We start from the raw sequence: 27,990 nt of genomic DNA on the forward strand, positions 1-27,990 counted from the left end.
TAACCCCCAGAGTACACCTTATATTTCTTAAGAAATTTGCAAACATGAAAAGTACTGGAACAGCTGCCATTGAGTTGAATATGATAGCTACTGTGTTGAGCTGTATATGTAGGCATTCCCTAATTCAATCTATACTGCAGTCAAGGTACAAATACTGTTACCATCCCATTTTATAGCAGAAGAAACTCAGACTTTGTGTTGTCCAACACAGTGAATGACAGAGCTGGGGTTCAAAGAGTGGTTTCATTCTCCAAACCCTAATTCTTAGCTACCGTGCTTTATTGTTTCTTGTGGAAATAAATTCAGTAGGATTCCGAGTTCTTTCCTTAATAGCAGCTTAGCTTCTGAGTTAAGGAGCTAGGGTGGCCAGAAAGCAGTTTGCTGAGAAGCTTGAGTCCGAGGACCTAAACTAGCCTAATATCAAGGGCAGTGATGGAAAGCCCTTTCTGACCGTTTTCCAGCTAACACTTTTAAGGCACAGTAATAACGGTGAACCATGCACCAGAACCAGGTATCCTTAGCTTTTTCACTGTAATACTACATGACCTTCTGAAGTAGTTGGGGTAGTTTGCAGTAACCAGTACTTTATTACCAGGTAGGACTGGGAGATGATACTGATTTAAAAATCATTTATAACACTTAAGACTATTACAGCTTCATTATCTGGAATTAAAGCAGCATGTTTTAACAGTTTTTATTTAATTTATAATTTACTATTTAAGTATTTTAAGGAACTTAAATGTAAATACATTTCAGTCACAAAGGCAATTAAGCAGGATATATAAGTAATGCTTCTTTTACTAGATGGGCTTATAACATGTAAAATATTGAAAGGAAAAGGGGGTATTTTTTATTCTCCAAGGAGCAAGACTAAACAATTATATGTAGATCATTGTCTTTTAACAAATCTCCCAATTGCATGATGGCAGTAAACAAAGTTAAATGCAGGGTCAACTGCCTCTCTTAATTTTTGGAATCAGATGCATGCATTCAGTTTCACTTCTGGAAATAAAATTTAGATAACTTTCATTTGTTTATTATAAGCTTTATTGGAGTTAAAGATAGAAAACAATATACTTTCATTTGCAGTTTAATGATGCAAGTTCTTAATGGCAATCTACAATAGTTTATAATAACTTTTTATATACTTCATTATATTATCCTTTTAGACATATATAAGGAATAAATCATTTAGTATGTTTAACAATAATCAGAAAACTTTCTCTAAAATAATTTTGTTAAGTGTGTCACTAGGTATAAAGCTCATAATTGCCAAAATACTTATTAAAGCACGAATCCAAGTTAGTAAATAAAAACAAGAGCACATTTGTAAAAAGTGCATAAAAATCATGCCCTTGTACATTACAGAAAGACTTATATGTACTTTTAGGCACTGTCACCTATTCGGATTTTCTGTAGCTACAATATATAGCAGGACTTCTGGTGTCCAGGTGCTACTTCAGGAAAATGACTAAGGCAACCACGTGCAGGAAGCTTGTGTGATGCACAGAAAAATACCAAGATTGCATTTCAAAAGTAAAGGTTTGCAATGATAATTGTGTCTTCATGTGATTAAAAAAATGAAAATTTAACAATGCCACTGGAGTGATATGAATGTACTTGATGTACAGAATCTTTATTTTTAAAAATGATTTTTAAAAATTTTAGAAAGTGGTATGGCTTCTGAACTTTAAAATAGCTGATTATGAGAGGCAACTACTTCTCTTAAACTCTAATATAAAATGGACACATTCTAAATATGGAATGTTTAACATATAGATATTGGACTTTAAAAATGACAGCCTTCAAAAATCCCCCATGGTTTATCATACTACATAGCTGCAGATTCATCTAGTATAAAGTGTTCTGTTGTTTCAAGCAGAATTTTGCTCCAATCTCCTTCAGTTTCCTTCTTTCATACTGTATAGTGGATCCACAAGTTTATTGTGCACATGCATTAAACCTTAAAGAAAAAAAGCACAGTTCTAGTTGTATTTTAAATTTTGAACTTTATCTCATTACTTTAGAAAACGACAGATTTTGTAAGATGAAATTAGTATAAAGGTTCCTATCTGATATAAAATAGTTGTTTATTTTAAAAATGCAAATAGACATTTCCAAATGTTTATTTTTGACTACCTAATGAATAAATTTAGTTATTTATGAATCTGTAGATCTAGAATGTATACAGGATATTTGGGAGTAACCAGAAGTCAGAGCAGTTCCTATCTTCAGAGTTTCAATATGACAAAATTTTAATTATAAACAGATTTTAATGCTGACTTAGTTAATATGTTTTAATTACATGTCAGTCATTTCCTCTACTAAACTCCAATGAAGGGCTCAGAACTGTTATGCTAGAATAGCCTTGTAGGACATATGGTCCCATCTAAAACATCCATAGAGATACTGGTTTCCACCAGAAGGTCCTTGAGAAATTTGGCCTTATCAAAAATGTCCATGCTTTGAAAACACCCCTCAGTTCAAATAGCCCATAACTTGTATACCGGTGGTTTACCGAGTTAATACATAAAAAATACTATCAAGGACCTTTTGGCATGGTCTAAATGTCTCCATGGATGTCTTAGGATCAAATGTCTGCTAATCCTAGGATACTTTAGATCTCCAATAGATTATAGTATCCATTCATCTGGTAAATTATACTGTTCACAAAAATTAGGGATATTTAAAAATGAATATGAAGCGATAAAATATCCCCTAATTTTTGTGAGCAGTGTATTTTTCACTGTATTGACGTATACGTTTACAATAGGGGTTGATTATAAGCCATACCAAGGGGGATTTACTAAAACTACAGAAATTTAAATATTAATTTCTAACTAGATTTAAATTTCATTTTATAATTGGTATGCTTGTAAAATGTTCTTATTAAAGCTTCTTGGGAAATATTTTCCAGTTACTAATGTCTTAATACATACATACTGTATTTTTCTGGAGGAAACGAAATGATTATCCCAGTAATGAGCTACAGATTTTATATTTTGAAAGTTAAAGGGGTTACATTTTCCAAATTGTTAAGAACAAAGAGGCTGAGGAAAGGGATACACAGTGTAATTTTCTCAGGAAATGAGATTATTGGATTGGGGAGACCGGGTACTTGGTTAGTAAGTAGATGGCAAGCTGCAAAAAGCACTTTAAAGTCTAAACTGAGGAGGACCTGCTTTAATAAGCAAAGACAGGAACATGCAAAGAGCACTGAAGTGTTCATGTAGTAGAAGAAACAGAAGTGAAGAGTCTTAAAAGGAGAGAAGGAGAAAATCCATTAGTGCATCTGGAAATGAGATAAGGCTAACTGCTCAACAGCCCACTTCATGGTCTAATTGGCAACTTAAATAGAACAAGGTCCAGACCCACTCTATTTGTTCCCTTCCACACCATTTTGAAAATCTTGGTGTGTGGTATAACACTGAGCTTCTAAAGCCGACAACTAAAATCCACTGAATTTTTTCTTTTTTAATTCAGCAGCAAGACCAGTTGGCCTTACATATGCTCCCTGACTTACATGGAGTCAATGCTCAGTCAACTCATAAGTTGAAAATGTACTTAATACTACACTGTAAAGTATGGATTGTTTACCCTCTGATCACATACATGGCTGACTGGGCTGCCCTGCTTCACATGAGTATTTTACTGCATGTCGGGAGCCCATGACAAGATCAAAATTCAGGCACTGGCCAGTTGACTCGGTAGAGCGTTGGCCTGGCGTGCAGGAGTCCCGGGTTCAATTCCCAGCCAGGGCACACAGGAGAAGCGCCCATCTGCTTCTCCACCCCTCCCCCTCTCCTTCTCTGTCTCTTCTCCTCCCGCAGCCAAGGCTCCATTGGAGCAAGGTTGGCCCGGGCTCTGAGGATGGCTCTGTGGCCTCTGCCTCAGGCGCTAGAATGGTTCTGGTTGCAACAGAGCAATGCCCCAGATGGGCAGAGCGTTGCCCCCTAGTGGGAGTGCCTGGTGGATCCTGGTCGGGCACATGTGAGAGTCTGTCTGACTGCCTCCCTGTTTCCAACTTCAGAAAAGTGCAATAAATAAATAAATAAATAAATAAATAAATATTCAAAGTAGTTTCTACTGCATGCATATCACTTTGCAGCTTTCTAAAGTCGAAGTGAGGGACTGTCAGTACTTCCAAAAAAATCCCAGTTAGCCCCAGTTCATCTGCCCACTCCACCCTAGTTGAAGCCAATCTTCAAATCAAATTATTTCCAGTTCCCTACTTTCATTCATTTCCCCCATCCCATAATACAATTTCTGGACAACAGGCAACCTAGTCTTTATAAAACAAACTGGATTGTACCATTTCCCTATTTAAAATTATCAGTTGCTCTGGTCTCTTAGAAAATAATTTAGATATTCTTCTTTTGTTTTTGTTTATTCTTCTGATCTCATGTCCTCTCGCTTTCCCATTACGCTGTCCTCAACCCGAAGTCTACTGCTGTGGCCCCAGAAAAGCTGAGCTTGGCTCCAGTGCAGGATCTTTACACTTGCTGCTTGACTCAGCTTGGCATGTTCTTCTCCCTGAGCAAAACATGACTGTCTTCTTTCTGCTGATTAGGTCTCAGCCCAAATGTCACCCTAAAATATTTGTGCCACTTTCTTAAAAGTCATTTTCATTTTTAGAAAATAGCATCTCCAACAAGAAACTTCTATTCACAGCTTTAAGTCCCAAGTTCATAAAGGTTATGGCATGCAGTGGAACCTCATTAAATATTTACTTTAAAAAGTCTGTGAAGCCTGGACTGTGGTGGCACAGTGGATAGAATGTGGGCCTGGAACGCTGAGGTCACTGGTTCAAAGCCCTGGGCTTGCCTGGTCAAGGCACATACAAGCAGTCAGGGAACAGTGAGAGTGAAGCAGCTATAAGATGATATGTCTCGTTCCCCTGCCCCCTTTCTCCTTTCTCCGTGAAATCAATAAATCTTTAGAAAAAAATTTCTTTCAGTCTGAAGATTTAGTGAGATGGTACATCCACTAGTTTTTTAAATTTAAAATTAATGTAGCACATACTGGACATTGATGGAAAGGAGGCAGTAGGAGGGGAAGGAGACAGATTCTGTCGTCCATGTTCCTTAAATTGAGACAGAAAGGACCACGGGCACTGGCAGGATGCATAGACTTTAAAGGAAAGGCTGCTCGAGGATTAGATAGGTTTAAAATGTGGAAGTAGGGCCTTACCGGGCGGTGGAGCAGTGGATAGAGCGTCGGACTGGGATGCGGAAGACACAGGTTCAAGACCGCAAGGTCGCCAGCTTGAGCGTGGGCTCATCTGGTTTGAGCAAAGCTCACCAGCTTGGACCCAAGGTCGCTGGCTTGAGCAAGGGGTCACTCGGGCGACTGAAGGCCGCGGTCAAGGCACATATGAGAAAGCAATCAATGAACAACTAAGGTGTCGCAAAAAACTGATGATTGATGCTTCTCATCTCTCTCCGTTCCTGTCTGTCTGCCCCTATCTATCCCTCTCTCTGACTCTGTCTCTGTAAAAGAAAAAAAAAAAAAGTAGGGGCTGTGGAGGGACAAATGTTAACCCTTCCATGCAGTGGGAGGGAAAGAGGGTCAGAGGTTCAAGTGAGCAATGGGAAAAGTTTGAAAACTGCAAAACTTGGAGCAGCAACTAGCCCAGGAAATAACAGCTTTTGCGCAAGTTCCAAACAAAGCACAAAGGCACTTGAGATGGGTTCAGCCTCTGCCTCAGGTACATGGCAGCCATTTAGCTATCCGGCCTTATTTATAAAATGGAGCAGTCAGCTCAGAAATTCAAAACAGAAAGCAGTGCATGCAACATACTACATTCAAGTCTTATAATGATGTTGGTTTAACATGTCTTAAATATAATCTCTAATACTTAAATGTTTCTATAGTATTAGTTCCTATAAAGTTGTACACCACCCAATTGCTTACTAAGTGCTTTGAAGACAAGAAGCCTGTGATAAAAATCCATGAATATGTGGACAAAACCAATGACTTCTCACTCATTATACTGTTTTATGCAAAGCTATCCCTGAGGCTGGATTTGAAATACACTGACCTATTGTTCAATATGTATAACTGTTTTCTTCAGGGTTAATAAAACTCCCATCCCATATCGTTTTGGTGTTATAAGGCTGTTCATTTTACACCCTCATAAGGAAAAGAATACTTCTTGGATATTCAAATGCAAGAGTTCTGAGAGAACCCAGAACAGGAGTAATCACAAGCATTCTTTCAATGAACATCCTCTGTGTTCTTCATGAGGCCTAGTGTTAAATTAAACTAGTCCTTTTGCCCATGATCTACATTCTAATATGAGGATTTTTAAAGTTAAAAAAAGCAACGAGGTACCATTGTTAAACACTTCATATTTAAATATAATAAGAGTTAAACTTAGAATGCAGGAAAAAGTAGTCAATACTGCACCACCTCTGACCTGTAGACTGATGACAGAAGCTGTCCACCTGACAGAAATCAAGTACAGCATCAACTCCTAACTTGGCTCCTAAGCTATAATAGAGCTAGGAAAGGTTTAAGGAGTCCTCAGATCTCCCGCATTAATATATACAATAATATGCATACACATATATATGTGCAGTCTTCTGAGGACAGTCCCTTTCACCAGATTTTCAAAATGACCCCCCCAAAAAAGGCAGAGAGCCAATGACAAGTCAGCCCTGGTTTGTCTTTTTGCTCTTCATCTACATATTCCCTTTGTTTTTAAAGGATACTCTAGCCCCATTTTATCAAATACACATTATATGTTCTCTGCCCTGTTACCAGGACATTTTCTACTACTATATTAGCTCATCCTTACATGTGAGCTACCTTTCTTCCAGGGTTCTCAATACCATCAGCTTAGTTCCAGTTTTCTTCAACAACTATAACTCTCTCCCTCCTACAGTATACTTTGGACTTCATAGTATGAATTACATAATAAAGCACTTAAACTGATAGGGTTTCACAGTCACGTGTTCATCTCGACTTGTCCGACCACCCACACTGACCACGTGCCTCCAGGGTTCTAGGCACATTTCTAGATGCTGAAATAATGTAGTGAACAGAAGTCCCTACCTTTGTGGAGCTTTTATTTCAATGTAATATTACATTTTATTTTCTCAAATCACTTAATGAGCCAACTTTTTATGAAGAATGCCAACTACTTTAAGGCAAGGATACTTCTTACACTATTGATTAACCCTGTGTTAGACAATGTCCTGAACGGTGGGTTACCATATTTCTTGGCTGATGACACTAACTGAAAAATATAATTTATCAAAGATATATGCATTAAAAGAATGTTTTATAGTGCAAAGGGAATATCTGCTAATGAAAAAGATTACCTGATCCCTTCAGATAGAACCAATCCTACTGAAAACAAGCTTTAACTGAAATGAACCCATTTTCACAACCAGGATATAAAGAGCAGTAGAGTGGAGACTGGAGAGACAGTAAGTAAAGAGGGTACAACAAACTGGTGATTTCAGCCACGTGGGTCAGCAGATGTTTTGTCTTCTAGAAGATCATTCTACTTGATACAACTCATCTACCATTTTTTACAGATTTGATTATGGAAAAGAATACATCAGAGCTTTAAAACATCAGGATGAACATTAAAAATTCAATTCATTTTTTTTAAACTATACATTGGCTATAACTTTTATACAAAAGATAAGGCTGCTTCCCAACTAGAAATTTTTAAAAATACTGATTTTGGGATAATTCAAGAATTTACTATGACAAGGTAAAAATTGTTACCTTTCTACACAAGAATTTGATAAAAAAAATAATTGCTACTTAAATTATAAACAAATAAGTAAATTATTATAATGAGTATTAATAAAATAGTATAAACTGGCTCAGTGGTAGAGCGTCGGCCTGGCGTGCAGGAGTCCCGGGTTCGATTCCCGGCCAGGGCACACAGGAGAAGCGCCCATCTGCTTCTCCACCCTTCCCCCTCTCCTTCTTTGTCTCTCTGTTCCCCTCCCGCAGCCAAGGCTCCAGTGGAGCAAAGTTTGCCTGGGCGCTGAGGATGGCTCTGTGGCCTCTGCTTCAGGCGCTAGAATGGCTCTGATTGCGGCAAAGCGACACCCCAGAAGGGCAGAGCATCGCCCCCTGGTGGGCATGCCAGGTGGATCCCTGTCGGGCGCATGTGGGAGTCTGTCTGACTGCCTCCCTGTTTCCAACTTCGGAAAAATACAAAAAAGAAAAAATAATAATAATATAAACTGACATGTTGCCAGAAGAAGAAAAGTTAAAGATCATAAACGTTAAATGCCAATTTTATGGTTTTGGCTTAATGTGAACTCACTCAACTTCTGTGAAGCTATTGGAATAGAGTCTAAAAAGGATGAAATACAAAATGTTCACCGTGATGATGTTGTCTTAAAAATATATTCTCAAGTGCATAAACAGAAGTTTTATTTTAAAGCAAAAACATTTAGTATTAAACTGTTTTCCTTGGATATAATTTTATCTTTCAAAAGGTATATGTTAAAATAAACTGTCATTTATTGATGATTCTTACTGTTTTAAATGTAGTTAATCTATAGTTTCTTTAGCAGTTAAATAATGAAAACCCTTAAAGATACCTGTTCTACTTTTTAGCAATGGCAGAAGAAAGGGTAGTTATGTGATATGAACAGTAGGATTCATATCCTCCAGTACATATTAAAGTGATACAATAATTGAGTGAGAATAAGCAAATCCAAACTTTTCTAACATGTCTAAGTTCATGATATTAATTTTCTACCTGATATCAAAATATCTTATTGTAAGATAAGGTCCATCTATAGCTCAGAACAATATCTCAATTCTATTTTTCTCTGTATTGAAGGAGGCATCCTGACAGAAGCTGACATCTTGAACCTCTTCAGAAATACATACAATTCCAAGGGAAAAATACGGTGTCCTCAAAAAGGTAATGCATACATTCTCTCACGAATAGTTGTATACTTCAAAATGTTTCAGAAAACTTGAAGCTGGATAGATGAACAAAACTAAATACATATAATCATCTACTGCTCTTCTGTAACACATGGCTATACTTTTCTGGAAGCAATATAATCAAGATCATTCCACAGCCTGAGTTTACACTTCTATTAAGACACTGTAACAGTGGACAAAAGCCCAGACTCCAGATAAGCCTGATTTCACTTACACAGCTCACCCACATAAAAACTGTGTGACTTGGGGGAAGTGATTTAACGAGTATCCACTTCATGGAATTTTGAGAAATAAATCATTGTAATGGGTTTAGAATAGCACTTGGTCACAAAGATACTGGCTATTACTATTAAATATTTTACTAAATATTTACTTCACTTAAATGTAAACATTTTTTGATAAAAATCAATTTGACAACATCAGACAAGTTTTGGGTTTATTTGGGAATTGCTGGTGCTAAACAAAATGGCAATGTTAAGTGAATCTCCTGAAAACTGTCATTAAAATCTGGATAACAGGATTCTTTCTATCAGCTTTTCATGGAACCTAACGTGTGATGAAATCTGAAGAATTGCATGGAACTATATGGGTAAAACTCCACCTAAGAGTTCTTATTCACATCTCATCACAGATATTCTCTGCTTTTATCTGTGAAATTGCTAAGAAGCTAACAAATTTTCAGTTTATTTGACATATTTGTGGCTTGGTAAAAAACTGATAATTTATCTGATAAAAACATGGCAAATGACTGGAAAAGATCTAAGAGTTTAAAACTAAGCAAATGTTTAAGTAAATAATGATATGTCTACATGACTATTATATAGTTATTAAAAATACTTTTGAAGAATATTAAACAAGGAAACTCTCACAACAGATAAGTGCAAATACAAAACTATATACACATGATCAAAATTTTGTTTTAAAAATTAGACTATTTTAACTGTTTGCCAAACTTCCATTTGTGTATCACCTTCCAGATTTCTGCCATATCTCCACATTTACATGAAATACAAATTACTGGTTTCCTTTAAATTGATTTATAATTTTTACATTTATGAATTATATAAATACTTCATAAATATGAAATGCTGAAAACTGTTAGACACACCATTAATTTATGTGGCATTAAGAAAAAAATACTGCACACCAACTTTAAGCACATCCCAATTTTAGACAAGATACAAGTGAAAAAAATGTGTTTAAGAGGCAATAAAATATAGTAACTTCTTTAACTTTGATATCCATGAAATATAGGTTTAATTGGTTCCATATAATTTTTCTGTACCAGAATAAAATTCAAAATTTATATTCACATACTAATTACTTTAGGCATTATTCACCTATATGACCAGTTACATATTTTTATATCAGTTATATAAATATAGGTAGATGCTTTATAAAGAATACCTATTTATACATACATATATATATACATATATCATATGTGTGTGTGTGTGTGTGTGTGTGTGTGTGTGTGTGTGTATGGAGTTGACTTAAGTAAGGAATGACATCTAAATGAGTATATTCAAAGTTGTCCTTGAAAATCTCTTCAGTTACCCAATATATCAAGTAATGTGGTTTTATATATATAAACTCGTACAGTAAGGTTTAAGGATGCCTGAACTAGGCTGCAGGAAGAAGAGGAAGATACACATGAAGAAGTCTGGGCAATCTAACTCCTGCTTACTTTTAGGATTTATACCATACTCTTCTTGACACTTAAATAAGTTTAAGATATAGGGATAATTTGTTTGAAATCATAAAAAGTAAATGAGGTAATAGGCAAACCCATCTATCTTATCTGCTGATTCAATTCTAAACATAGCTTGGGGAGGGAGGTGGGACAGATAAACAAAAAATCAGAAAGGACGTATACATTTCTTTTGGGTTATGTAACCTTGTGTATTCAATATGGAAGTAAAAATTTTATTAGAGTTTGGATTTCAAGAAAAATCTTAATTACTGAAAATATAAAGATATTCTCTTCATGAAAAAAAAAAGGAAACCATCTTAAAGCTACACTATGAGTTAAGATATTCCTTGAATACTGTTTCTATTCCTTGAAAGAACTGGCTACTGGGTCAGCACAATGCCAGTTTTTAATAGGCCACAGTGCAGGGTGTAACTATACAATCATATTAAATTTTTCTGTTTGTTATCTACAATGGAACATTCTCACATTCTGCTTCTGAAACATCAATGCTCACCTTTAAAGTATTTCACAGTTTTAACTCTTAATTCTAAGGTAGCATCTTCATCACACACAAAAATAGTTCGGGGGTGCTGCTGGAAAGCTGACACAGTCCACATGTGGTTGACCCCTTCTTCTATCGCCTTGTAGAGAGCAAATGCCTTGTGTGCACCTGTTATGAGGATCATTACCTGAAAATCAGACATTACTTGTTAGTTCTTAAAACATTCCAAATGATGGAGAAGTTCTATTTTTTTTTTAAAAAATTACTTTTATTCTTCTGAGGCTAAAATAAAAATAAACAGCTTGATATTTCTTCATAATGCAAGTATTTATTTTTATTCTTTAAGGTAACAGACAAGCCATGATTTAGAATGGGTGTGCAATTATCCTTGGAAAAAATTATTTAGACTTGAATTAAGGTGATTGCAATGAAGTGCTAATTCCTTATTTGTCTTCAAATTATCTGTTAAATTGTTGAGATTTGGTGACTGATTAGATGTGGTGGAGAAGCTGAGAATGGGACACATGTCTTAAGCTCAGATAATTTTGTTGGAAAAATTGACCAAAAGAAAGAAATAAAAAAAGGACAGTGAGTAATTCTGTTCATTCAAGAATCAGCATGAGTTGTATTATAACTTAAATCTTGTTAAGTGTAAGACATATCATATTTGTATAACTTTCAGTTTCATGTTTCAGAAATAAGATTACTCTATCTAAATCTGTTTTTCAATTTATTTACAAAATAAATTTGTCTTTGAAAGATTTTTCATATGCTGATGAGTTTTCTATCAAAAACTACATTCTGAATACTAGTTCTATTTGTAAGTTCCAATCTAGATATATTTACGTCAAGGTTAGTTACTATTCATCAGTGCCTTGACTGTACTCTTTCCTCTAAGACTTTCCCATCCAGCTGCCAGACAGGAATGGAGTTTAGGGTTTTAATATAATTTAACCACTTATACTCATGAGCTGACTATAACTTGTTTTGCTTATTCTCAAAGAAGGAAATGACAGTCCAAGCAGAAGTTTAAAAATTCGATAGGGTCTACTGTTCAGAGCTCTTGCCTTTTTAAATACACCAAATTTAGAACAGATCCAGTCCGAGGTGAGTTCTTTTTCTGCTGGGACCAACCGGGCCATCCTCCTACAGTCAGGGAGCACACTACTCTACACTATCCTGAGCCTCCAAAAGCAGTTGAGTGTTAATTAGCACTGCATCTTTGTCCCAACAGTTCTTTCACTTAAAAACAGACCATATATGATCAGGGGGATTTTAGGACCTCAAACTGTAAGGTCGGAATAAGCAAGTTAAGGAGTAACCCAAAAGAGTGCCTAGCTCTTAGTTTACAGCTCCAAAAGATTTGATTTAGTTGAATTATAAACATAGCAGTGAGATGGACAAAAGTTGCTGAAAGTTAGATAACAAAATGTAAATGGGACGCAACCAAAATATCATTTGTCAACAAATTCCTCCAGTATCTATTGATATCAAAGGAAAAACATTAACATTTAATTCTTACTTCTCTAGCATCCATCACTGTCCCCACACCAACTGTTAGAGCCATAGTTGGCACTTTTGATAAATCTCCATCAAAATATTTAGCATTTGCCAAAATGGTGTCCATTGCTAGAGTCTTTAATCTTGTCCTTGATACTAAACTGGATCCTGGCTCATTGAAAGCGATATGACCATCTGGACCAATTCCTTTCAAAAGAAAACACACACACACACATACACAAATATAGATAAGTAAATATGGCTCGAAGTTCAACATGTTTTTAAGAGCAAAGAAACAGTTATAATCACACTTACCTTATTTTTTTGACAGCTGAATTTCTAATGCTGTATTAAAATATTTGTTCCTGTATTTGATTCAACAAGTACTTCAATGTTTTTCATATGCTTAGCATTGAGCTAGCATGATTCCAATAGCAGTAAAATTAAGTATCTCCTTATGTCACAATAGCTCCTTATGTTACTTTACATTTATAAAGCATTTTCATATATATCATCTCAAGAACAGATATTTTCAACAATCTTGTGAGATAGATTAGGCATATCTGTCATCCCCCCCACACCTTATTCTAAGCTCAAAAGGAAACTCTCATGCTGATGGATTTTATATAACTGTTCAAGGTAATAATTTTGTAACTACTAAGATAGACTCATCAAAATTTTCTGATACCTACCCAGTGGCCCTTATACTTCGGCTTCAACTTGCGTGGTTCTAGTCTAGATGGGACAGTTAACTCCTCCTCCTCCCTGCAGTACAGTTTCCTCACTTACAATGTCTACACCGAATAAGACATCTAGAGCTGTAGTTTTCTTCAAACATTTTGTTACTATAACCTCTTGTAAGAAAACATCTAAGGCCCTGGCCGGTTGGCTCAGCGGTAGAGCGTCGGCCTAGCGTGCGGAGGACCCGGGTTCGATTCCCGGCCAGGGCACACAGGAGAAGCGCCCATGCCCATTTGCTTCTCCACCCCTCCGCCACACCTTCCTCTCTGTCTCTCTCTTCCCCTCCCGCAGCCAAGGCTCCATTGGAGCAAAGATGGCCCGGGCGCTGGGGATGGCTCCTCGGCCTCTGCCCCAGGCGCTAGAGTGGCTCTGGTCGCAATATGGCGACGCCCAGGATGGGCAGAGCATCGCCCCCTGGTGGGCAGAGCGCCGCCCCATGGTGGGCGTGCCGGGTGGATCCCGGTCGGGCGCATGCGGGAGTCTGTCTGACTGTCTCTCCCTGTTTCCAGCTTCAGAAAAATGAAAAAAAAAAATAAATAAATAAATAAATAAATAAATAAAAAAAAAAGAAAACATCTAATCTTACTGCAATCTAGTATACACACACACCCATATACACATAAATATAATTAAAATAAAAACTGCATGAAACAATACCCTTACTAGGAACCATACAAGCTATTTTGGATTACATTTCATTTCATTACAAAACATATCAAAGGGAAATACTGGACGTGACTATGTTGATTTCATGACTTCAAGTGGTGACAATCACAATTTCAAAATACTGCCTCAAGGAGATCTGCCAGCTCTAATGTTCTAGGACTTCTTCTAAAATTTAGTTAAAAATGACATTTCTTACTTGAAAAAATTTGAAGGTATATCTTTTTATAAAATCAAGAATCTTTCTGTGGCATAAATCAAGTTTCATTTACATGTATCCAACTAGTCAGATTTTTGGCAATCAAAAAGTAAACCCACCAGTTCTCTTAGTCAAAATATCTGTTACATTTATAATATGCATATTTTCTTTAATCATTATATATATATATAATGTTACTGACTCTTAACACACAATTCTGACAAATTTTTTCCAGGTTACAACAAGGTAAAATATGACAAAAAGTAACCTGGTTTTGAAGGAAGAAAAAAAATCTTAGGAAACATATACTAATACCAAAGCACAACAATCTAGGAATTTTTTTTTTATTTTTTTTATTTTTCTGAAGCTGGAAATGGGGAAAGACAGACAGACTCCCGCATGCGCCCGACCAGGATCCACCTGGCATGCCCACCAGGGGCGACGCTCTGCCCACCAGGGGGCGATGCTGTGCCCCTCCGGGGCGACCAGAGCCACTCTAGCGCCTGGGGCAGAGGCCAAGGAGCCATCCCCAGCGCCCGGGCCATTTTTGCTCCAATGGAGCCTTGGCTGCGGGAGGGGAAGAGAGAGACAGAGAGGAAGGAGGGGGTGGGGGTGGAGAAGCAAATGGGCACTTCTCCTGTGTGCCCTGGCCAGGAATCGAACCCGGGCCCCCCCCCGCACGCCAGGCCGACGCTCTACCGCTGAGCCAACCGGCCAGGGCCTCTAGGAATTTTTAATATGGGGACATAAAGCTAGAACTACATGTGGCTAATATGTGTTGTTTATTTCTACTATTAAGTATGTATTTCCTTGTAAATACAAATTTTAAATGATAGATATGCACTTCTCTCTAGATTTGTAAAACTGTCTGTTTCACCTCTTAGATACACGTCTGCCCGTATCTTTATATTTCTCTGTGTATGAGTAAAGGCAAAGGGATGGGACCAGGTAAATAAAAGTTCCGGGAAAAACAGGAAGTTCTCCAAGATCAACCCTAGTGGGTCCACTGATCTGAGTCATACAAAAGTGTACAGCGAAACTGAAAAGACCAGCAGTGGTTCATGATGGAGATGGGTAAATATATTCCTTTACTGATCATGAGCAAATATCAGAAACTGACCTTCCTGATATAAAATTATATTTTTAAATGTTTATATAATGCTCTACAAAGTTTTATAAAACTTTCTTAAAAGTAATTATGAAATCTAAAATCCATGGCTAAGTCTAATTCAGTATTTAAGTCAAAACTAAGAAATCTGAACCTTTATAAGGCATCTCTAAAATATCAGAGTCTGGATTGTACAGACTGGGGCTAAAGGAGATTTATGGTTATACATACGGAAAATAATACAATCATTAAAAAACAGTAATGCCAGAATAAACTGTTTTGTGTCCTCACAACTATAAACCTACTTTTGCCCCACTCTGTATGTCTTTCCTGTGTTCCTATAGTTTTGTAGGGTAGATTGTAAACTTCATGAGAAAAAACCCTGAGCTTCTTCATTACTCTAAATGAACAGCATATGACACACAGGAGACACTCATTAAATACTGGCTGATGACTGGTGGCAACTTTTTGATATGCTCACAGTTTCTCTCTGTGGCTTCTACCCTGGCTTTGCTCCCCCTCACAACAGGGGCTAAAATAATCATAATACCCTGTGGCTCTTAGGCAGAACGCCTGTGGTCAAGTGATAAAGTGTGGCCCCAAGCTGAAACAATTAGAATTTCTGTCCAGAAATTCTGAAACTTGACCAAGGCTACAATAAGAAAAAAGGCATCCAGAGCTGAGGCATTTGACAACAGCACTGCAGGAAAGGGTTGATGCGATCCTGCTCTGAAGACCAGAGGCTCCCGGTTTTCCCAAAGGCCTGGTTTTATCCAACGTCTTCTATCGGCTCTGTGAATTAACCTAGAGCCATTCCAAATCACTTTCGGTCTCTTTAGTAGATTATTGTTACTTGCAAACCAAATTATCTAACCGTATTTAACTAACGGAAAATGTTACAGTTTTCTCTATCTTTTTTGTTTTAAAAACAAATTATCTTAAGAAAACGTTAAAGTTAATAATACCTTTAGAGTGTATTAATAAAATTCCATGTTTGTTACTTTATTGCTGCAGTGGGTCAGGGACAGTTTATTCTTTCTCTCAACAGTTTTGTCAGCAGAGGAAGAAGAACTTCCCAGAGTACCCTTCCTGCTCTGTCTTTCTCCTCAGGGAAGGGACTCCTGATGTACCCCACAAGTGAGCAGTGTGGGTTCAAATTCGGAAACCTCCCAGTTTGGCCTCAAGCACACCTGTAATCTCTAATTCAACTTTACCTTTAATAAAGCTGATATTTTGATCCCATTTGGCTCAGTTCTTAGTGTTTTTATTAACCAAACCCTGGAACAAAAGAAGGGTAAGTGGTAAGACCCAGATACTAAGCCTCATCTTGAAAATCCAACGATAACAAGATCAACAAGGCAAAGAATCAAATGAGATTCTTTTGTAAGTACACATCCAATAATAGGGTATCCCAAAGAGGAAAAAGCTCAAAAACTGTCAGACCCTGGACCATCACATGACTACAGTGACGATGTTAATGCAAGAGGCAAGGAAATCCTCTTAAATTTTTTTGTAGGAGAACAACAAAAGAAATAAGTAAATAAATTGTTGGGGTTTTTTTTTTGGAGAGAACTACAGAAAGTTTAAGACAAAAATTGGTTAAAAAAAACAAAGTAAATTACTTTTTGTTAGTAAAAGTGAGTGATAACTATAATTTATGCTTCGTTTGTTTCAAAGGAGCAGTAACGTGGGTTATAGTAAGGAAATGTACCAAAAAACTTTAGCTAAAAGGAAACGAGAAGTGACTTAAAGCTATGGGGAAAGAAGAAAGCTCTATCTTTGATAAGAAAGATTTGGCCTTAAATATTATGTTAAGCTATAGATCAGGGGTCCCCAAACTTTTTACACAGGGGGCCAGTTCACTGTCCCTCAGACCGTTGGAGGGCCGGACTATAAAAAAAACTATGAACAAATCCCTATGCACACTGCACATATCTTATTTTAAAGTAAAAAAACAAAACAGGAACAAATACAATATTTAAAATAAAGAACAAGTAAATTTAAATCAACAAACTGACCAGTATTTCAATGGGAACTATGGGTTTGCTTTTGGCTAATGAGATGGTCAATGTGCTCCTCTCACTGACCACCAATGAAAGAGGTGCTTCTTCCAGAAGTGCGGCGGGGGCCGGATAAATGGCCTCAGGGGGCCGCATGCGGCCCGCGGGCCGTAGTTTGGGGACCCCTGCTATAGATGCTTTCGGAAAGTAGACAAAAGGACAAACTTGAGTTAAAGAGTTATCTGTTTTTTTCCCAGTAAATACCATTTTCTGGCATTGAATCACTCAGGGATCTGCCACATGGTTCTTGCTGTAAAGTCAATAAATTAATAGGAAAAAATTCCTCAATGAAGAAGTAAAAAGAAGTCCTGGCCAGATAGCTCAGTTGATTAGAGAGCATCGTCCCAAGTCACAGAGGCTGCTGGTTCGATACCCGGTCAGGGCACATTTGGGAACAGCTCGATGTTCCTGTCTCTCTCTTTCTCCCTTGCTCTCACTAACATCAAAATATAAAATTTTTTTAAAAAGACAAAAAAAGTTGAGAAAATATATATTTTTAAATGACATTTTTCTTGTACCATTTTAAATAATGAATCTATTAAATATATACCTTTTTGTGTAACCGTAAATGAGTGACAATTCCTTGCTATAACTAAGATAAATAATTTAGGTATATTATATTACAGTAATTCTACAAGATTTTGATATAAAGTTTAGAAAATCTAAAGAACAGATGGGTAGTGCACTCCTTAAATGTTCTCAAAAATGCATTACCTTAGTTATAGTTAATACTGGCGTGCAAACAGGAACTGACAAAAGTGGAGCATGAATGTTTTCCAGGAAGTCTGCAGTACTATTAGCAAATTTTATTTAAAACACATAGAACTTTTGATACTGGCAGGTGCAAATTATCTCAGAATTGAGCCATATGGACAAAATTGAAGTGTAAATGTTTTCCAGGAAAATCGATGTAATATTAGCAAATTTTATTTAAAACATAGATGATGTTTCTATTTTGTAAAGCAAAATGGTCTAACTTGGATTCTTGTTCAAATATAAACTGTTCCATCTACACAAGAAAGTAATTGATAGTGATTCTATGAGACAGATAAAAGTTTCCTTAAAGAAAAAATTTCAATCTTGCTATATACCTTTATAGATTAATTCAGTTAAAAAAACACAAAAAAACAAACAAACTAAACACTGAAAAGCAGGAAATTTAGTGAATTATTTCAGCATCTACAATTCAGAAAGAGAAAACTGAATTAACACTTAGTGGAGTTCCAACCACTGTGCAAGGCATTTTATACATGTTTTTAACATAATTAACTCTCACAAATTATGGAATGGTTAACATTAATTATGCTTTACAAATGACTTCATTATACTGGACCTCAATTTAATTCCCAAGGTCATACAGATAATAAGTGGCCAAAACAGGATGAAAACTTATATGATTGTAAAACTCAATTTTCCCCAAGAGCAATACATACCAAGTGCCTCAACCATATATCGTCACCTCAACAATAAATTATCTTCATACAGCTCTATTGAAGATCGAATTCATGTAATTTTCAGCAGTCTTCTAATAAATTAATTATAAGATACATAGAGAGAACTTAATGCTAACTTAGAGCTTTAGTATGGTTAGTTGAATACTAAAAAATCTGCCCCAAAACTTTTTTAGTTGTAGTGTAGTTGATGTTATTCTGATGTTACCATAATATTTTGATGGTAATGAATTAGCTGTCTCATATGCTTTGATGACAGAAAATTATGTTGTCTCTACACTGGAAGAAACTCTTCCACCTATTTTCAATGTTAATTATGTACACACAAACATACACACACATAAATTTCAAGTGGAACCTAGTCAAATCAACATTTAATCGCATTGGAATTTATTAAGAAAATTATATTGCTTAATTCATATTAACTAAGGCTTAATGATAAATAAAACCTTATATCATTCTTAACTGATTTTTTAGTGAGAGAAAAAAAATTTAAGTGACCTGTAGAGAAATGCTAATATCCACTTGTTCCACATGCAAGCTTTTAGAGATTTAACCCTGCAATTCCACAGGAAAGCTTGGCTGGAGTTAAAAAACTAAGATAAGACTATCACTTAGAAAAAGAAACATCACTTGTTTTGCAAGATGAACCATTTAGTTCTAAAGAAGTAATTAGAAGACTTTGGCAAGGATTGGAACCTATTTCTTGAAACATACTTTAAACAATTCCAATTTGCAAGCTTCAGATAATAGTTTTATGAAAATAAAGTAAAACAGAAATCAGATAAATGTGCATTGTAGACAGTGACAAGTGTTCTTTACACTAAACAATGGTACAACTTTTTTTTTAAATTCATGGCACCTAATACAAATATTAACAAAGAATTAATGAAATGTTTTACATACCTCCAACAAAAAGATCAATTCCTCCAGCTTCTTTTATTTTCTTTTCAAATGCATCACATTCTGCTTGCAAATCTGCAGCATTCCCATCAAGGATATGAGCATTATTAGGATCTATATCAATATGCTTAAAAAAGTTATTCCACATATAAGAATGGTAGCTTTCAGGATGATTTCTGGGAAGTCCTAAACATACAGTTAATAAATAAAAACAATTATTTTCAAAAATAAATTTAAAATTTGCTTCTCTGATCAAGCTCTAAATGCTATTTAAAATACATAACATTTCTTTACCATATTCAATTTAAAAGCATTTTTATGTGGAATATATGCCAGGCATTATTTTAGCTACTGTGCAAGTATGTATTAACTCAATTAATCTGTATATCCATGGAAATATTATCACTCCCATTTTACAGATGAACAGAAGCACAAAATGTTAAATAACTTTCTGAAAGTCACATTGCTCACAGAAGGGCTGGAATTCAAACACAGAAGTCTAGTTCATATGCATTTAGTTTGTACTCGATTTCTCAAACATGCAAAGTTTTAAGCAATGGAACTGATTTACATGTTAAGGTCAACATAAGTTAATTAACTATTCAACTGAAGTGTTGGTCCATGTTCCTTCTTCAGTCTTCCTACACGCCTGCAAAGTCTGTTGAATCACAGCAGTTCTTGGGCTACCATTTAGGCTACCATTCAAACTGCTCTATATATTACACTCATGTTAACACAGTTTATATGCATCAGAGATCTGTCTAGTTAAGCAAGTTAATCAATAAATCATAAAAGCTTCACAGCTACAAATATAAAATCTTTATTTTACTAATTACTTTTATATACATATTACTTTATTCCCCACAACAAGATTTGTTTTTTAACTTTGCCTTAATGAAAAATAAAAGAGAATAAGAAATATGAACAAATTAGACCAAAGTTACAAGACTGGTAAACTGCAGGGCCCAAGATGAATACAGATCTTCCGATTTCTAGTTCCATATTCCTTCCACAATATCGTACTGTTATCACAAAAATATAGATTTCTTTTTATAATACACTCCCACCTCTTCACAAGGCTATTATACTCTAGAAATATATTCATATTATATTTAAAACTTCAAATAATATATTAAACATTAAAATATATTCATTTTATTTAAAATATATATAACACAGCCAAATAATATATTCAAATAATATACCTTACCTACATATTCATCCATGTTAAAGGTTTTCACATATTTAAAAGAAAGGTCTCCATTCTTGTGATATTCTATTAGTTTTTTATAGCATCCTAATGGTGTACTCCCTAAAAATAGGTAAAAAATACATTTTTAAAACATAACTTAAAAACTGAATTTAAAAGTTCACATTAATTTATCCTATATTTCTAATTTATTAGGCAAATAATTATTAATTTAAATATGTATTTAAACAATAAATGTATGTTGGATTAGTTTCTTTTCAAGGTACTGAATTTTAGTAAATGTTGGAAATCTGTCAATAGAAAATACAGTTCAGAAAATTATTATTGAATTTTTAGGTATTTGGAATTAATGTTGTACATTACAAGATTAAAAACACTTAGAGAGCACATCTGAATTAAAAGAAAACATCTACCTTTCAGGAAAAAAATTTGGAGGATTTGTAGCATAAATGACAAAAAAATGGATCAAGTGTTGACCGTGTATTGAAATAAAAAGGATAACCAAAGCTAAGTTTACACACTGCCCCTACTTTTAAAATGGACTTTGAAACTGGCAAGATTGAGTAAGGAACCTTAGCATTTAAATTTTTAACTAGAGCTTCTTTTTTTTCATTTGTTATTGTGTGCTAACTTGAGCACGTATCAGCTAAAGTGACTTCTAGGAAACAGAACCTTGGCTTTGAGTACTCCATCTGAGTTCCTGGTTTTATAATTCTAGGAAATGGGAACTTGGCTTCGGGCACTTCATCTGAGTTCATGATTTTGTTGTGAGTAGAAAAAACAACATGCGGGAGTCTGTCTGACTGTCTCTCCCCATTTCCAGCTTCAGAAAAATAAAAAAAAAAAAAAAAAAAAGAAAAAACACTATCTCTCATTTGAGATGACAGTCACGGAAGTGGCTATAAATAATGAATATCATATAGACAGATTCAGAGAACAGAAGACTAACAGATTTCCTTAAAGTTAAGAATACATACTGATTTAAAATGCAAGTAATAATTTAAAATTTATGTGGGCAAATTTTACAGTTCCTACTCAGAGTACTACAGCACACTGACATGAACCTGGCTCAGAGATAGATAAATCTGCTTTTCCTTCTTCCTTCTAAAGGCGTAAATATTTTGTGTCTATCTTTCAGTGTCAAGTGCACAGTTATAGAAATCCCTCCTTAATTTGAAGGTATATAAATAAAAAGAAGCTGTTACAATGGTGATAACAAGAAACATGCATTTTCTACTTTTTAATCAAAGTGGCTGAGGAAGTAACTCAATGAAAGATATGGTACAGGGTGTATTGATTAAAGAAAATTCATTTCAGTATTTGCTTTGCAATAGTAATTTACTACTGTAACATTTAGCAAGTGCTTACTATAATTCTGATAAAACAAAGAATTAAGACGGTTTCCATCTGAGAACTCAAAAGATGGAATTGGCAAGTACAAAATAACTATAATACAAGGGAAAATAGTAAGAACAACCTATTAGAAGTCTGGAGAACTGAGTGAATTCAAGAAAACTACAGTCTTGCTTGTTGGAGGAGGGATCAAAGAAGATGGCACTTCAACTGAGTCTTAAAGAAGTGGAATTGCAACAGTCAAAGATGGGGTAAGTTGGTGACGGTAGACAAAAGCTGGGGGAAGAGGTTCAGGAGTGACATTTGACGCCTACCCTGTGTTGGATTCAATGCTTGTATTGTCATACAGTAAGCTCATGTAAATCTCACAACCTTGGGAAATTGGCAGTATCTTTCCCATTAAGAAGGTGAAAGACTTGGGTCAAAAAGGTTAAGACATTTGCCAAATATCACATGGCAGTAAAGCCAGAGACTAAGGAGATATTTTGGTTCCGGAGCTCATATAAGTTTCATTACATAACATGCTAGCAGCATGAGTGAAAGTAAAGCCAGCAAGTTCAGGCCTCTTCTTTAAACTAAAAGCAGGCTAATCTACCTGTAATGATTCCGTGTAGGGGAATGGTGGGAATAAGTCAGGGAAGTAGGTAAGGCCAACAGCATTCAGGCCCTTAAATGTCAAGCTTATTAAAGTCACTTCAATACATACATACTAAGAAGCTATATACCTCAGATATTGTGCTTGGTTGGAGGATAATTACTATAAAGCATATTACATGCAATTACAGAAACAAATATTGAAATTTCAAAAGTATGGGGGGTGGGCAGACAGGATTATCACTGTCAGTGGTCAATGAAGGAGAAAAGCAGGAACACCAACAAAGGTTTTCCAGAGATACACCCTTGGCAGATATATTACTAGGTAGTTATACTATCCAAAATAAATCAAAAGTTGTATATCTAGATACACAAAAGCATGGTTAGCACTGTCGACATTTATGACTCCGAAGCCTTTCTGCCCTTATAGTCAAATTATTGTTTACTTCTATATTATAATTGAAACAGTGATTGATTTAGCTAGCCTGAGTGTAGCCCAGGTTCACAGTGTGCACACTGACGCAAGGGCCGTGGGTCAGCCACTGGTGCTCACGCGTCAGAACTGCGGCTGCTGAGGAGGCCCAGCACTGGTGTGGACAATTGTGGGAAGTCCCTCTTTGCCCCTCTCATCAAGATCTACTGCCCTGGGCTAAACACAAAAAGTAAGAAAACCAGACAAAAAAGTCAACTTGGCAAACTGAAGAGTACCTTTCATGGAAATAATGCAAGTGCAAAAAACTATCATGATGCCTACCTTTTCTATAGCTGGCAGGGGAAGGGCAGGGGCAGAAGGAGAAATACTGTTTAAACAAAACCCACTTATGGGAACTTTATGTACTATTTACAACATACAAGGGACTTGCACAAGCACTTTTATTTGAGCCTCAAAACAGATTGTAAGCTGTTATTATCCTTAGGCTTCTAAAAGGTAAGGAAACCGAGGCTTAGGAATACAGAACAAATGCCTTGCAGGAATCAAGAAAGTAGCAGCTCCGATTACAGGTGCAATACTCTTTCCTGTGGATGGCTATAATATCAAAAAAAGTGCTAAAGTATCAATGACCCTACTTGGTTATTTTTTAAGAAAAAATTTAACAGACTTAAATTCAATAAAATATGTAATGAATGCTTATATTTTTCTGTCATGAAAACACACCAATCTAAAATGTTTCACTTATAATACTTCTATAATAGAAAGAAAATAAACACAGAAATAGCAAATGGCAAATACAATAATGTAAGGCAGCTAAGGTAAAATTAAGAGGCAACAGCACATACTCTAGGTACCACTTGATGGTTAATAAGAAAGCTAATACTAATATACTATAAATTATATGAGTAGTGAAAGCAAGATTCTTAAAAACAAGCAAAACACTATAAGAAAATATATAAAAAAATACCATGACCATTATTTAAGTTAGGATATATATTTTGTATTTTGGAGGGGTAGGTGAAATATAATTTAAACAAAGAAAATATGAACAAAATATAGATAATAGATGATAGATAGATTTATTTCTGGCTCTATATACTAATATGCGCAATCAGCGATGTAGCAAGAAATAACAAGGAAACATATTTTACTAAAGGAAACCCTCAATCCCATAACCAAAGTATCTAAAATGGAGAGGTGGCGGGGAATGGCATGTTACCTGTTGGTAAGCCCAGTGTAAAATATCTGTCCTGTCCAGGTTTGAACTGAATGATGCGGTTACAGATGTATTTGGCTGCCCACTCACTAGCCAAGTCATAGTTATCAAGAATTACAAGCCTCATTATGGTGACGCACAGCTTCCAGGACAAGAAGTTCAAACCTGAGAAAATTCCATCATAGAACATTTTAAGTAACTTATAGACACTTATGTAGAAGCGCAACACTGATAAATTCAAAAAAGATATGTATGTATACAAATATAATCTGTACTTTGAAAATAGTAATAATAGCTGTTTCCCTTTAGAAGAGGCCTTGGTTTCCATGCAGTGAACTAGATCATTTAAGTACATATATTTTAATCCTTACAACAATCTGCTAAAGTAATATAAAGCCCAGTCTTAGATGAGGACAGAGATTCACACTATTTAAGGTGACACAGGTACTAAGTGACAAAGCCAGAATTTGTATCAAGGCAAATTCACTATAAAGACACCACATTGCACTCACTATCTCTATAAGGATACTGTGTAAATCAACATAAAACGAACCTAAAGGCAGACAAAGCAGTACTCATTTCTTGGTTGCAAGTTAAAGATAGTAACGATTAACTCAGCAACTTTTGGATTATTTACTAAAATTCAGAATTCTCCCTATAAATAATGTAAAAACTAAACCTCTCTTTATTAAACAATGTTGTTATAAAACAATACCTTCACTTTTAAAAAATTTCAATCAATATTGAAAGGTACAAAAACTTCTTTAAAAAATCAACCCAAATCCTACCACTCATAAATAATTCTAATATCATTAGGTATACATCATTCCAGATATCTATCTAGCTTATGCACACATATAAGTAATACATATAGAAATAACTTTTAATAATGGGATCATACTAGACATGTTATAATTTTGAGTATTTAAGTATACTTTTATTTGAGACAATTTTTCATGTTTAATTAAATTTATTGGGATGGCATTGCTTAATAAAATGATATAGGTTTTGACATACTATTTTTAATAAAAAGACAAATTTTTTCCTACATTCAACATAAAAGAAAGAAAAAAAGTGAACTAAAGAAACTGCTGATCTTTGAAGAAAAAATTTCTTCGCATAAAGCAATTTCAGTTCCTAAAAGAGTACCCTAAAGTTAAAAAAAATATTATACAAATATTGAGAGCACAGTAATTTTAAAACTATATGATTCCATTTTAGACAATGTAGATTAACCTACTGTCATAAAAGAGAAAACTGCATTCTTACACTTTCTTACATCCCCATTTCTGCAAAATGTATTATTTTTGTACTGTTAGAATTAATAACATTTATAGTTGAACCTTAATCTCCAGATTTATTTCTTATATTTTCATAATTCCCAGATTTTAATTTACCTCTATATTTAAAAGGATGTCACCCAATAAATTATTTTATTTTTTATATTTCTAATTAAAAATTTATTGAATTTATTGGGGTGATAGTGATAGTGCTTAATAAACTTATATAGGTTTCAGGTGCACAATTCTACAACACATCATGCCTATATTGCATCACGTGTTCACCACCCCAAGTCAATTCTGCCACCATCAGGATCTATCCCCCCTCTTCCCGCCTCCACCTCCCCACCCCCTTTCCCTCCTGCAATCCCCACACTGTTATGTCTATGAGATTGTTTTCTTTGCTTAGTCCTTTCAACATCTTCACCCAGCACTCAACCCCCATCCCCTCTGACAGCTGTCAGTCTAGAAAATGCTTCAGCAGCAGTCCTGAAATTTGTACCCCCATACTTAATTAACATAGAGTAACAAAGTCAAATTCTTTAAATTAACCAGAGTAAGTCTCATTACAATGAATATATGGAACCTAAACGATGTCCTCAGGAATATAACACTTTAGAATTCTGACAAAACAACAAAAATTATCACCAACATCTTGAATTCTGGCACAGTAACAAGTATAAATAGCATTTGCTTGTTAAAACTTTGGGATTCCCAAGCCCCTCTCGGTGGCCATAGCATTTCTGAAATGGGGTCCAGGGAATCTGCACTCCTGCAAATATCACAGGTGATTCTTACTATCGGGTTAAATTTAGAAAGAACACCATACAAGATGATTGCACTGGAAAGGGGTTCAAGTAAGTCTCTCAGATCAAGTATAGGCAAGTTTCGTCTGCTTGCTTTTTAAACTCTGGAGAACTCAGAGTTCAGTCCTAAAAGTCCCAGATGAATCACCTCACCGGGAATAAAGCAGATCGTTTTTTGCCACACTTATGCAGATTAGAAGATGTGTTTTTGCCAGTCCTCAGAGATCCAAACTCCCATGGCCCTGGGCAATTCTCCGGCATCACAGGCAGGGAGCCCCGCCCTCCCTGTTCCTGCTCGGTGCTGATTCACGTTGGATGTGCACCGCTCGGCGCGCGGCTGCTGAACCCAGATGTCAGAACTCCGAGCCGGACGGGCACCTCTGGGGAGTCAGTCTACCAGCTTCCAGCCTCCAGAATCCCCGCTGGGCTCTGCCGCCCCGCCCGGCAGAGGAAGGGGGCGTGCGGGGCAGGGTCTCGGAGCCCGACCGGGGTCACCGCCGCCCCGCCCGGGAGAGGAAGGGGGCGTGCGGGGCAGGGTCTCGGAGCCCAACCGGGGTCACCGCCGCCCCGCCCGGGAGAGGAAGGGGGCGTGCGGGGCAGGGTCTCGGAGCCGGACCGGGGTCACCGCCGCCCCGCCCGGGAGAGGAAGGGGGCGTGCGGGGCAGGGTCTCGGAGCCCGACCGGGGTCACCGCCGCCCCGCCCGGGAGAGGAAGGGGGCGTGCGGGGCAGGGTCTCGGAGCCCGACCGGGGTCACCGCCGCCCCGCCCGGGAGAGGAAGGGGGCGTGCGGGGCAGGGTCTCGGAGCCCGACCGGGGTCACCGCCGCCCCGCCCGGGAGAGGAAGGGGGCGTGCGGGGCAGAGTCTCGGAGCCCGACCGGGGTCACCGCCGCCGGGAGGCTCTCCGCCTCAGAGGCTGGGCGGCGGGGCCCAGGCAGCCGGGAGCCGCGGCTCGGAGCACGCGAGGATGACTGACGGATTCTAAACAAGTGTCTGCAGAGCCGCCGGAGAGGAGCCGGGGAGCCCCCTGCCGGAGGCCCGACCGGGTCGGTGCCCGTCGCGCTCGCCACCCCGCCCGAGGCTCCCGAGACCCCGACCCGCCCCGGGCTCCGCGCCCCGGTCCCCGCACAAAGCCCACCCCAGGCGGCACTGCCCGGCCGGGCCCCCTGCCCGACGCCCCCTCCTGACCCATTCCCCTGGACTCACCGCTGACCCACCTGCTCTCCCCACGCCGGCACGGCCCGAACAGCCAATACCTAGCAACCCACGAGCGACCCCGGACAACGGGTGGAGCGCGAAGCCCAAAGACCCGGATGCAAAACGGGGCGCAGAAGGGACGGCGGCGAGGCGCG

At 37.0% G+C, this 27,990-nt stretch overlaps 1 protein-coding gene across 2 annotated transcripts; it reads right to left on the reverse strand.

Annotated features, from left to right (window-relative positions):
• Positions 1–634: 634 nt before the first annotated feature.
• Positions 635–27,984, reverse strand: GNPDA2 (glucosamine-6-phosphate deaminase 2). Of its 2 annotated transcripts, none has more exons than XM_066384938.1 (7): positions 27,856–27,984; positions 24,558–24,719; positions 20,959–21,060; positions 19,752–19,934; positions 12,646–12,830; positions 11,136–11,310; positions 635–1,963 (listed from the first exon to the last, which is right to left on the reverse strand). In XM_066384938.1, exons 2-7 carry the CDS (start codon positions 24,679–24,681, stop codon positions 1,902–1,904), a joined length of 831 nt encoding a protein of 276 aa, XP_066241035.1. In that variant the 5' UTR covers positions 24,682–24,719; positions 27,856–27,984; the 3' UTR covers positions 635–1,901. The 2 variants fall into 2 exon arrangements, with proteins under 2 accessions (XP_066241035.1, XP_066241034.1); XM_066384937.1 differs by lacking the exon at positions 635–1,963 and adding an exon at positions 1,985–5,349.
• Between the last annotated feature and the right edge of the window lie 6 nt (positions 27,985–27,990).

The sequence above is a fragment of the Saccopteryx leptura genome, chromosome 5 (genome assembly GCF_036850995.1).
Source record: "Saccopteryx leptura isolate mSacLep1 chromosome 5, mSacLep1_pri_phased_curated, whole genome shotgun sequence".
Taxonomy (NCBI): domain Eukaryota; kingdom Metazoa; phylum Chordata; class Mammalia; order Chiroptera; family Emballonuridae; genus Saccopteryx; species Saccopteryx leptura.